Here is a 12,982-nt window from a genome sequence, read left to right on the forward strand (position 1 = left end):
CGCCAAACAGCTGATTGGCGTGGCAAGGCTGGGAGGGAGGGAGAAGCGGAGTGGCGGCGGCATGCTCAGGGGAGGAGGCGGAGGCAGAGCGGAGGTGAGCTGGGGCAGGGAGCGATTCTTCTCCCTACCCCGATATAACACGGTCTCACCTATAAGATGGTAAGATTTTTTGGTTCCCGAGGACCGCATTATATCAGGGTGGAGGTGTAGTTGTTACTGTTTCATTTAGCCATTGGCAGAAGAGGGAGAGAGAGAGCAGATTGGAGCAGGGTTAGTTATGTCAGAGCCTAGATCTCCCAGCTTCAAATCACATCCTTCCTGTGTGTGGGTGGGGGGGGAAGGGTTCTCCTCTTTTTTTTTTTTTTTCTTATGGAAAAATCCATGAGCATTATACTGGCCTTGAAGTAGAGACTGAGCACAGAGACTTCTTGTTCCCAACTCATCCTTCCAGTGCTCCTGTCCCTAGAAATGTGACACTGAGCACAGGAGCGGTAAAGAAACTGAAAGAGAGTAAAAAAAAATTCATCATAGTCGTCAAGAACCTCTGTTGTCCAAGGACTGACATCTTAAATGCCAAGTTGACAAAGTAAGAGGATGGGCTCCTCAAAGGAATCATTTTCTGCTGGGTTGGGAAAAAGTGGGACCAGAACCCTCACTGCTGCACCATAATGAAGAGCCAGCACAGAGATCTTCTTTGATAACAAGGGCTTAAAGACACAGGAATGCAAAGTTGTGTTTATTATACCCCACCAAGGCATCAGATTTATCAGCACTATCCGTCACAACACCGCAACACTCAGCATTGTCTACTCCGCACTGCCTTTATTGGTACCATTGTCACAAGTGTACCCCATTGTGGGGCGTCAGGTCTTGGGGGAATCAAAGTAGAAATTTAGCAGTCCAAGTGGCCTAGCCTTTTGTGTAACCACAGCCCAGTGGCCAGAGTCAGTACAGTTGCCCTTGGGTACATGGCAGCGTGACCCAATGGTTAAGGTCAATGGGGCAGTCCTGCTGTGTGGCCCTAGGGAACCAGTGTTTCCACAATCAGTCTAGCTCACCCAGTAGCTCAGTCCAGATCCCTGCGGCACTTCCTACACTTCCATCCAAAGCTGGTAATCTTGTGGCCTCTGCTGTCTTTCCTCCTTTGGTGACAGTCGGCTGGGGGTCCACTGGAGCCTCAGCCTAGCTGGTTTCTGGGTCCTGGAGCTCTGGCAGTGTCCCTGGAGGAACCTGTAACACACATTTGCTCTTGTCGGTGGCCAGCTCAGACTGAACTTAGCTACTCCTTTTTATATGCTGGGTCCAGCTGGAGCATGCCCAGCAGGGGTGAGGGGGCGTGGCTTCCTCACCCTACAGAGTGTGGTTATCCCGTGTTGAACCAGTGTGCTGTAGGTACACCCTGTAACAATCATCATTATTAATTAAATCCTGCTTGCTACTTGCACTGGTCCCAGCCTCTGAGGATTCCTCATTGCAGAGGGAGACAGCGACAGCATCCTCAGCACAGGTTTCTCTTCCAAACAATTTCTCATCTCTGAGAGGTTCTTTTAGGTCCTCGCCAAATCTCAGGGTAATTCTAACACCTGACTCCCCAATCCTGAGAGTTTTCCCCAATTTTGGTACTAGCCAGATCTCCTTCCTAGAAAGAAACAAGGTTCCTATGATGAAAATGTATCTGAGAAAACATGGCAGTATGATTAAGAATGTGAACTCCATTCAGATCCTGCAGTCACCTATTATATGACTCCAATATTAGATGTTTCTGCATCCAAAGATTCTTAATTCCTCCTCAGACTCTGACAAGAGATCCCTTCCAAAGAGGAAAGTATATAGACAAAAGGAAAATAACGTCAGGGAGGGATATAGGAAAGAACCTCCTGTAACCTAAGGATTTAAATCCTCAGTATACTCCTTGGCTTCCCCAAAATTGGTCAAATTTTTCTTTTCCATATGATCAGCAACCATGGTCATATCAGACATCCTGGGCCATAATATCCACATTTTCAAGGACAAGTTTCCCCACAATACATGTGGTCTACATGTAAGTAGCCTGTTGCAAATTTTTGTGAATCTTATCACTGTCCTCATTAAGTTCAAGAGACAGAGGAACAACAAGATACTAATGATGAGGAAATACCTATTCATCAGGAAGATCCTTCTGATCATCTACATTGTTCTTCCTTGCCTGATGAAGGCATTTTACATGTTTTACCCTTTGATGATTTTAAAACCTTTCAAGAAATATTAGAATGTATGGCAAAATGTATGCCGGTCTGGGGTTCCGTCTGCCTCCTGCACTGCCCGTCTGGGGTTCTGTCCGCTGGCCCCTGCCACTTTTCAAAGGTTGCCGACCGCTGCTATAGAGTTTGTTGCAGCTCTCCTAGATTTGGTGGCAGCAAGAGCATTCTTCCCCCCAGACAAATTTCAGATAATGAAGAATCTGATCCTCCAAAACAGTCAGGATGTGTCTGAATCTTCTAGGCCATAGGGCTTCATTTACAGTTGTAACTCTGTTTGCCAGATTATGTCCGATACTATTTCATACTTGGATTCAAGTCAGTTTACAACCCAAAGCTTCATGACATGTCATTAAAGGTGGTGATTCTGGACCAGATTCTAGTTTCTCTGGACTGACAGAGGATAAAAGAAAAGTATATATGGAAGTTCAGTTTGTTTCTCCCATAGCATCCAAAGCTCTGATAACAGACGTATCCCAGATGGGTTAGGGAGCACATATAGATCACATTCAACTCTTGGCTTTTGGTCTCATTTACAATCCACAATGCATGTAAACATCCTAAAATTCAGTGCAGTTAGACTAACTTGCACAATGTTTCTACCTATGATGGAGGACTCTTTAATCCAAGCTCTCATGGACAATTTCACAGAAGCCTATTATGTAAACAGGCAAGGAGGTGCAAGGTCAGATCTTCTTTGTTCTCAAGAAGCCATAAGACTCTGGGAATGGTGTATTCAGAATTGTACAGTCTGACAGCTCTTCATCTCCTGGGAGAGAGTAATGGGCTGGCAGACCCCCTAAGCAGGAAAGCGACCTCATCCCATGAATGGGAATTAAAAAATCATTTACTAGACTGACTTTTCCAAGAGTGGGGGTTTCCCCAAATAGGTTTATTTGCTTCAGATCAAAAGAGTAAATGTCCAATATTTTGTTCTCAAGCAGGACAGTATCCCAGGTCTCTAGCAGACACCTTCTTCATTTGTTGGTCACACAGTTCAATGTATGCTTTCCCTCCATTTCCGCTAATTCCAAGGGTGTTACAGAATGTAAAGTGAGAAAAAAACTCGCATTATATTGATGGATCTTGCTTGGCCTCGTCAGTCTTGGTTCTTGGACATACTGCTTTGTCAAATCACTAATTTATCACACTCCCAGTTCAGAAGGACATGGTATCACAGTCTAGTCCTTCACCCAAACGCAGCTTCATTGTGTCTCACAGTTTGGATGATATCAGGATGTCCTAAGTAGTCAGTGCTCTTTGGAGGTACAAAATGTTCTTCCGGGCAGGAAATTATCTACTAGGATTACATATACTGCAAAATGGAAATTATTTTCATTATCTGCAATATCTAAGGGTTATGTTCCATGTCAGTGTTCTATTCCAATTATTTGTTTACTGTTTCAATTGCAGGTCATTGGCATTTATTTCCACATTCCATCCTCCAGTAGAAGGAGGTTCTGTTTTCTCTCATCAATCAGTGTACGGATTTATGAGAGGTGTTCGTGTTTTCCTCTTGCGAGAAAGATCACTCCAACATGGGATTTAAATCTAGTATTTTCTTCACTTATGGACCCTCCTTTTGAACCTCTATCAAATTGTCCAATTCATTTATTGTCAATTTTGGTGGCATTTATATTAACTTGTAAAATTAAATGAATTGCAAGCTTTAATGATAAATTCTCCCTACACAGTTTTTCATATGGAGAGTGTAACTAGGAGACCACATCCGAAAGTATGGTCAGACTTTCATATCAATCAACTTATTCACTTACCAGACTTTTTTCTGAAACCTCATTCACATTGGTTTAACCTAAATTACATACTGTAGATGTCAGAAGATCATTATGATGTTACCTAGGTAGAAGTAAAATCTGTTTGTAGCACTCCAAGACTTTTCATTGCTTATGGTAATAAATCCAAAGGGATGGTTATTTTGTCACAAAGACTCTCAAAATGAATATTGGATGGTATTACGACTGCTTACAACATTAATAAAAAGAATCTTCCTTCAAATATTTGGACTCACTCTACCAGAGCACAAGCCATGTGGACAATATGCCTAAGTCAAATAGCAGTTTTCAGAGTAGCAGCCATGTTAGTCTGTATTCTCAAAAAGAAAAGGAGTACTTGTGGCACCTTAGAGACTAACAAATTTATTTGAGCATAAGCTTTGACCTGTAGCTCACGAAAGCTTATGCTCAAATAAATTTGTTAATCTCTAAGGTGCCACAAGTACTCCTTTTCAAATAGCAGTGTCCAAAATCTGCAGAGCGGCTGCCTGGCCATTAGTGCATATGTTTATGAACATTATTCATTAGTGATTGCTTCAATATCCGATGTCCATTTTGGAAAGACAGTTTTGCCATTTCTTTTCAAATAACTCATGCCCCTCACCTCCTCAAATGGTGACTTCTGGCTAATCACCATAAGTGGGATCCACAAGTGCACTAACTCAGAGAAGAAAGAACAGTTGCTTAATTCACAGTAACTGTGGTCCTTTGAGATGTTCTGCACATGTGCATCTCACAAACACCCTCTGTCCCTGCAACTAGGAGTGTGGATCCTGAGCGACAAAGTTGCAGTGTGGTCGCTATGCCCTTAAGCCCTTGGGAACAGGGGCATGAGGGCATATAGGCCACGTGTGACCCCTGATGGACATGACTAGTGAAAATGTTCCAAACGCCTGTGCTGGGGTACATAGATACCTGTAAGTGCAAAACATCTTGAAGAACCACTCTTACTGTGAGGAAAGTAACCTCACAGTTTTATTCCGTTCAGGAAATGGAACTGTTGGGTCAGTCCTGGGCCCAGCTCTATCTCCTTTGCACTTCTGAACAATGCATAGCACATAAAAAGCTGCCCTAGAGGAGCAGCGTCACACAAGAATCCTCAGTTGGCTCAAACCCATCAGCATGGGGGCAGGGGAAGGTTGGGGACCACAGAAGGTAAGCTTTAGCAGTTCAGGGAGAGCAAGAAAGCACAGACCGAGTTTGAAGATGAATAAATCACAATGAGAGAGGAACAGAAGAAGCTGAACATTGTAGATTTTTATATTGGGTCACTGTAATATGCCTTGCAAAAATTAAAGGCTGATGCCAGTCAGTAGCAGTTTGATTTCCCATGTACTAATTAAAATTCACCTGTTCTTGCAATGTGTTTACATTAAAAAAAAATTAGTTCTAGCCTGAACAGTGATGAAGATAACCTTTTAGGGTTAGTCCTCTGACTAATAGGTGTCTGGTAAATGCTGCAGACTTTGTTTGTAGATTATGGGAGAAACTGCCTGCCTCTAGCCTGCTCACAAAGGCTTGCTTTACTTGTAGCTTTTATGGGCATTGCACTACTGAACTGAACACATGCAAATATTACAAAACCAACTTATTTTCCAGTGTCATGTTGTAAATGATTGCTGTGATGAGTAGTCTAAACAATATTGTTTTTCAAAAGATTTTCTCTGGTCAAGGACTGGGAAAATAAGCAGGGGGAATTTGGTCTACCAAGCATGGTTTAGCTGCTACAATCTACTACTAGAATTGTTAGCATCAAGAAGAAAGTAAATTTGTGGGCATGTTATTGTGTTAAATGGATAAGTTTTATTTAAAATGTGCTTTAAGTGCCTCTTGAAAGGGAGGCTGGTACTGTGGGGGAAAAAATCATGTAAATTTTATAAAGTTTTTTATAAACATTGCTAATTGCAAATAAAATAGTAAGCTTGTTGTGTAATAAAGCATCAAGAAAAATAATTGTGTAAAAATATAATTTCTTCTAATACAGAAGTTTTTTTAAAATTGTTAGTGACTTTGAGTATCAGCATTGATTAATCTGTCTCATAAGTAACAGCATTATCAGAGCATTGATACATGATGAAAAGTCCATCTGTAGGACATTCTTTGAACAACAGCTTGTTAAATTGTCCATAAAAGTGGACCTGTTCCAATCTATTTCTATCCACATATAGATATTACTTAAGATAATTTTAAAAATTGGTATACTGCAGCAAGAGCTTTTGGGTTGCTCCCAAGACAAGCTAGAGCTTTGCTACATTGCAGATGATCAGATAGTCAAGGATTCAATTATATTATTTTTGGCAAGAAAATATGTCCCTTTCTTAAATGTTCTATAGATAAAAATGTTAAACAGAAACAGCATAATATATGTTTACTTTGTTATTGGATATTTGGGGCTGTTTGTATCAACATTTATATTATAGCAGCAAACGCCTTACTTACAAAAGCCTTTTAATCTTCTCCTGCTTCATTGTTTATAGTTTCACTGCAGATTGCATTTTGTTCGAAACAAAACAGAATTCTCTCTAGATTTTTAATTTTAGTGACTCACTTGTATTGCATGTTCTAATTAAAATTTTCAAAATAAATTAAATTAGTGAAAACTGTTTCTTTTTTTTCCTCATAGTATTTACTGACAAGCTTACATCATTTACTTTATTTACAGCCAAGATGAGGAAGAACAGGATGGTTTTCCAGAAGTACAGACTTCCCCACCACCTTCACCATTTCTTTCTGACATATTGGCAGCTTTTCAACCAGTGGCATATGATGATGAAGAGGAGGCCTGGCGCTGCCACGTCAATCAGATGCTGTCAGACACTGATGGATCTTGTGCAGTCTATACTTTTCATGTGTTCTCCAGGTTATTTCAGGTCAGTGACTCATTATTAATTAGTTTCTGACCCTTTTCCAAACCGTTCATTTTTCTAATTAATTTTCCAAGGCCTGACACTACCATAAAAAATTCAAATATATTAAAATAATGTAGTTATATGATCATGAAGTATTTTTTCCACAGGACCCTGCCTCATTTAATTCAAAGGATGGATATTGTGCAGGAAATAAGGCATCTGTTCAGTATTTCTTTTTATCCTCATCATTTGTGTGTCCCATCCCACACACACTTTGTTTTTTACTGAATATCATCCAAACCCTTTGCAGAATTATTGATTTCTTCATGAGCTTTTCTGTGGCACTCATCACCAAAGTATGCCAGCCTAACAAATATTAGTGAGTTTGTCTTCACAAAACCCCATGAGGTAAGGAGGTTTTTCACAGAAAGGGAATTGATATACTAGGAGATTAAGTTAAAAAATTTCTGTTAATTTAGGTTGCTTCAGTGATTGGGAACCCAGCTAGGGCCTGATTTTTTCAGAGTACTTAGCATTTTTATAGCACTTAATATGTTCTAAACACTGCAAATTAGGCATTAATTAATTAATCCTCTCACTATCCTGTGAGGAGGTGGATAAGTATTACCTCAGTGAAACTGACACAGAAAGACAAAGTGACTTGATCAAGGCCACACAGTGAGTGAGTGGCAGAACAAATATTAAAATTCAAGACCTTCTGACCCCAATTCTGTGCTCATTCCTCCAGACAACACTGCCTTACTGCCAGAGGCTTGAGCATCATCTCCCAGTTAATTCAGCTGTCGTTACAAGTGCTCAGCTTCTCTGAAAATCAGACCACAGCTGTCTGAAGTTGGGCGCCCAGAAGAAGAGAAACAAACTATTAGTATCCCCTTGTGAAAATGTTGATTTAAGTGATTTGTTCAGCATCACACAGGAAGTCTGTGACAGAGGTTATGATACAACACAGTCCTACTGGGTGGCATTCAACTGCCTTGACCAGGAAACCATAATTTCTCTTGCTGCAGTCCCCTGCCTCATTCACTATTCCAAATTCTGCAACAAATGAAGAAAGGATGGTTCAAACAACAGGTTCATTCACTACATAACCCTCATTCATTCCCTGATCACCATCCATCCTGTGCACTGAATGAGGCAGGGGTCAAGTGGGGAAAAAAGTATGTGATTTTGAAATTAAAGACTGTATCACAATTAGTATCCCATGTACTCTGATTCTCTGCTGAATTTGTCATTTTGTCATATGCTATGGAATTTCGCGCTTTGGCTACAGAATCAGCCATTTTGCTTCAGCCAGATACCTGCCATTTTAGTCCTCCCTGCTCCACCTTGACCTGGCTTTAGCTTCCTCTCTCTGTGCTGCTTTTACCACAAGCGGAAATGCATTACGTAAACAGCACTTTCTCTTTCCCTGCTGTTCATAAAAGGAGGAGCCAGAAAGCAGAGCAACAGCTCTCCCTGGCTCATGAGGACTAACCCTTGACTAGCTGTGAAGGTGTGTGCCCTGGGGGGAATGTTGCAAACCAAGGCCAAGTCATTGGGTTGCAGGCGATGGGGAGATTTCCATCTCACCCAGGCTCTGACATGTGCAGGACTGGATTAAGGCAATTGGGGGCCATAGGCGTACCACAAGAAGGTAAGGGGCCTTTTGTGACCATACCCCACTCCTGCACCATAGCCCCAAACCCCCACTTGGAGTAGCAATGACAGAGAAAAGCTGAGTGCTCTTTTCACAGTGTCCCTGAGCATCTAGCTATGTTGGGAATAACTGTTCTCTGTTACCCAGAGGCTCCATAAAATTTAGAGAATTCAGCAGCATATTATGAAAAATCAACAAATTGAACTAATTAGTACTGCTGTGGAATTGAGAGTTTCCTGCTACTGAACTAAGGAGTACCTGGCATACAATTTGTCCATTGTGGTTCAGAGTATAGGGGGCCGTGATCATAACGCATAAGTGCAAGTAGCAGAATGAAGGTTGAACAGACAAACTTAATCCTGGCATTTCCTAGCTACAGAGTGCTTGACTTTGCAATCTTACTAACATTATTTGAATGTAGATCTTTTGTATGTATTTGTAATTTTTCAGGTATTATAAAAAGAATTTATAGGAGCATACTGGGTCAGAACCATAGACTTATAAACCTATTTAATTTTAAAAAAATGAATAAACATAATTCAAAAAGTTTTCTGAAATATTATTTTCTAACTATGTTGTATCAAATATATAATGGTGTTTGCAGGCATAATTTTTTAATTGGCACTTGTTGACAGTGACCTGCATAAATCGCTACTTATCATTTATTTGTAGGACCCTACCAAATTCACAGCTCTGAAAAACATGTCATGGACCGTGAAATCTAATCTTCCCTAGCCAGGTGCCAGATTTCATGGGGTCTTCTACCCTGCACAGGGCTCCAGCTGCTAGTCAACCGGAAATGGGGAGGGACGAGACTTTCTCTTCCCCTGCAGGGGCCACTCCTAGGGTGGGTCATACCCACCTCTGGGATCTTCCCCAGCAGCAGGAAGCTCTGTGGCTCCAGCTGTCACTCCCCCTCCCACCCCCATGTGGGGAAGCCGCAGCTCCAGCTGTCGCCTTCTGTCCCCCACCCATCCCCCAGTACCCTACCACCCTCACTTCTGTGCTGCCACTGGCTTTAGAGCTGGGCTCCCAGGCAGCAGCCTTCATCTCTGGCTGCCTAACTCTAAAGGTAGCACCCCTGCCAGCAGCAGAGCAGAAGTAAGGGTGGCAGTCCCATGCCCCACTACAATCGCCTTGCAGCCCTTCCACCCTGACCACCTTTTGGGTTGGAACCCCCCCAGTTACAACACTGTGAAATTTCAGATGTAACTATCTTTAAACGTGAAATTGACTAATTTTAAAAAAAACCCTGGCTGTGAAATTGACCAAAATGGACCATGAATTTGCTAGGGTCCTATTTATTTGTATTATCGTAGCACCTACCAGCTCCAGTCATGGACAAGGATCCTGTTGTAGTAGGCACTGTACAAAAAGAATCCCTGCCCCAAAAGAGCTTACAATCTAAGTTGTGGCTTTACTACTCCTAAATAATGCATTCATCCCTGACTCAAGGCAATATATAGTACCATAATTTTGGGAACTATTTCCCTTCTTATAGTGTTTTACTGCTTTTATTATGCAAACAGTCCATATTTTGTGAGTGTGTGTATAATTTAATAATGACAAAAAAAAGTGTGTTGTCAGAAATGACAGTAGTTTACATAGAAATTCTTTGTCATAATAGAAAAAAGCTTTCCTTTATCAGGAAAAAGAAAAGAAAAAAGGAAGTAATGCAAAGTAAATATTTCTTTCTATTTTTTATTATTCTAGACCATTCAAAGAAAGTTTGGGACTATAACAAATGATGCAATCAGTTTTCTTGGTGAAGGTCTACAGCGTATTGGAACAAAATTTAAAAGTTCGCTGGAGGTGATGATGATGTGTTCGGAATGCCCAACAGTCTTTGTTGATGCTGAAACGGTAAAATCTCATGTGCAGCAATACACGGTTAGATTAAAATATCTATGTATTTAGTAATCTTCCTGCAGGCACACAGAATGTTTTATGGTTCAACCTTTGCAAAATAATATTGAGGGAATTTTTTTCAAAATTCCAGGCAGACAGCCAACTGATAGTAGTGCCTTTGAAAATCTCTCCCATTGTCAGTGATTGCAGCAGCATAGATAGTACTTGTATTTAAAAATAAAAAGATTAATTTGTATAAATGAAACAGAATAGTATTAAAACAATAGTTTATAGCTGTAAGTTCAGTTGTGAAATATAGCCCTTTCTAATTATACAAAAATTGTTAAATATAATTATTTCTCCCAAATAACTTGTATATGGTAAGGACAAACAGTGGATTTAGATAGTAGATATCAATTAATTTCACTCACTGTTCTTTACAAGGTTTCATTTGTCAAACTAAATGGTGCGGGGGGAGGCATTCAATATCCTGGTCAGATTCTGCTATCCTTCCTTACTGACTTTGAGTCTGCCATAGGGCTTATCTACACAGGGAAATCCAAATCATAGTATTTCCAGCAGAACAGTACCTCTGACAATATCCTGGTTCCATATTGACTTGGGGCTAGATTGTGGCCTGTTCTGCACACTGGCATAAGGCAGTACAAGGGGCACAAGGAGCCCACTTACTCCCTTGCATTGTTGGGCTGCATGCAGGATGGAAGCAGACTCCACAGAGCCACTGCTTGTCCCTTGCACAGGTGAGCAGGAAAGGGAGGAGAGTTGACAGACCATGATTTCATCCCCCCCACACCAACATGCCTGGCAGCTTAGTTACCTCAGTGCTCCAAATAGTATAAGCTGTAACAGCTGTAGACCCAGCACAGTTTATTCCCTTCCTTGAGTAGCATGGAGACTGGTAGGGACATAGGGTGTCACAATGTCACAGTCTCCCTCCTAAGCTGCTCTGGGACAACACAACACATTGTCCTTCCCTGTAAGTGAGATTGCAAACTCATGATTTAGCTCTTAGATGGAAATGTACCACAAGTTGAATCACAAGTGTTATTTCCTTCAGCACTTAGGAGTTCCTTTGAGATCTCTCATCCAAGTTCTACTAGGCACAACCCTGCTTACCTTACAAGATCTGCTTAGATCTCAGCTTGGGGTGGTGTGGCTGCAAATGTTTGCTTAAAGCTAAAAACAGAGGTTTTACTGTGATGTGCAGAACAGCTAGTTTTATGTGATATCCCAAATGTGGTCTAACAATTTAAGTGTTTAATTTGTTAGTAGAAAAAAAATATTTTTATATTCTAGCTGATGTCCTGTGGCTTACTAGAAATGTTGAAGTTCAGCGTTCTAGAGCTTCAAGAACATCTAGATACCTATAATGCCAAAAGAGAGGCAGCAGAGCAGGTGAGTCTGCATTATTCCATAGGCTGATACCTGTTTCAGAATTTTAAAAAATACTAGAATTTCAAAAGATTATCAAGGAGATTTTAAAAAGCTACATGTCTGTCTTGTATCTCAAACAAAATAGTAGACTTAAAGTTAAAAAAGAAATTGCTGTGGCATACTGGTGGAATAGCTTGCTTCCTTTTGTTACTAGCATTCTCTGTTGTGTATAGTTTGAAAGAGTTGTTTGTGCTATGGGTAGTTGATGCTTGTTGCACCTACCTACACACTATTACTTTTTACTGTGTGTATGGGTAATTGTTAGATGTTCAAAAGGTAAAAGAGAATTTTAGCATCAATGCTGAACTCATTGTAGGCTTTTTACTCCTTCATATAAGTACTATGGGGTAGAGAGGGTCTGTGATGCTGAGATTTAAAATAAAGTTGACATTTAGACAATATGATGAAATAGTTTAGACCCTGAAGGTATATTTAATGCCTATCCTCTGTGCAAAGGGCAGTAGGTTTAAAAATTGAACTTTCAGCAAAGCATGTGTGCTTGTTTTTATGAACCAATGTATTGAAACTGACTTTAGAAGGATACTAACTTCAGAAAATTCAAACAGATTACCCTTTCACCAACTAAAAGAAAATATGGAACCAGATTCACCTCTGCAGTCACAGGAAGAGATGCAATTTGTACACACCTGTATAGGAATAGTTGTCGAGAAAAGGGATCAGTCTCTGGGAAGGGCAGTGCTGGTACTGTTGTCACTGACCCCTTGGGGTACCATTAGGAGAGGACATTTTGCAAATGTTGCTGGTGATCTACAGAAGTCTGTCAGAAGCTGCTCAGGAAATGTGCTGAATCAGTTCCATGCAGGCTTACCCTAAGGGCTTGCATCCATTGGTATATCCAAAGATGTGAGCCTGGGACATTGGCTCTGAATTCAGTCTTTCTGGCTCTTCTGTTTTGAAAATATAAATGGTCTCTTTTGATATTTCCCTAATAGATTCATGTAGGCATCGGGTTGTGTGGTAAACATCAATCTTGCACCACTCAAAGTATGTAATGACCATAAACACATCACACTTGCAATCACCTATCAAATGGTTCAGACATGCTGCCACATTTTTGTTAGAAGGAATCTCAAGACGTATCCAGTTTCCTGGGTAAAGTATCTCCATACTTAATGAGACTCC

The 12,982-nt window shown here is 40.8% G+C and overlaps 1 protein-coding gene across 8 annotated transcripts in view; it reads left to right on the forward strand.

Annotated features, from left to right (window-relative positions):
- The window catches only part of LOC144930508 (protein furry homolog-like), a 224,732-nt gene that overhangs the window by 189,096 nt on the left and 22,654 nt on the right, over positions 1–12,982 (forward strand). For all 8 annotated transcript variants that reach the window (XM_078852557.1, XM_078852551.1, XM_078852555.1 and 5 more), the window contains 3 exons: positions 6,693–6,900; positions 10,250–10,399; positions 11,702–11,800. In XM_078852557.1, the coding sequence (XP_078708683.1) occupies positions 6,693–6,900; positions 10,250–10,399; positions 11,702–11,800 (457 nt within the window). The remainder of the gene's footprint in view (positions 1–6,692; positions 6,901–10,249; positions 10,400–11,701; positions 11,801–12,982) is intronic.

This window comes from Lepidochelys kempii, chromosome 4, assembly GCF_965140285.1.
Source record: "Lepidochelys kempii isolate rLepKem1 chromosome 4, rLepKem1.hap1, whole genome shotgun sequence".
Lineage (NCBI taxonomy): Eukaryota > Metazoa > Chordata > Testudines > Cheloniidae > Lepidochelys > Lepidochelys kempii.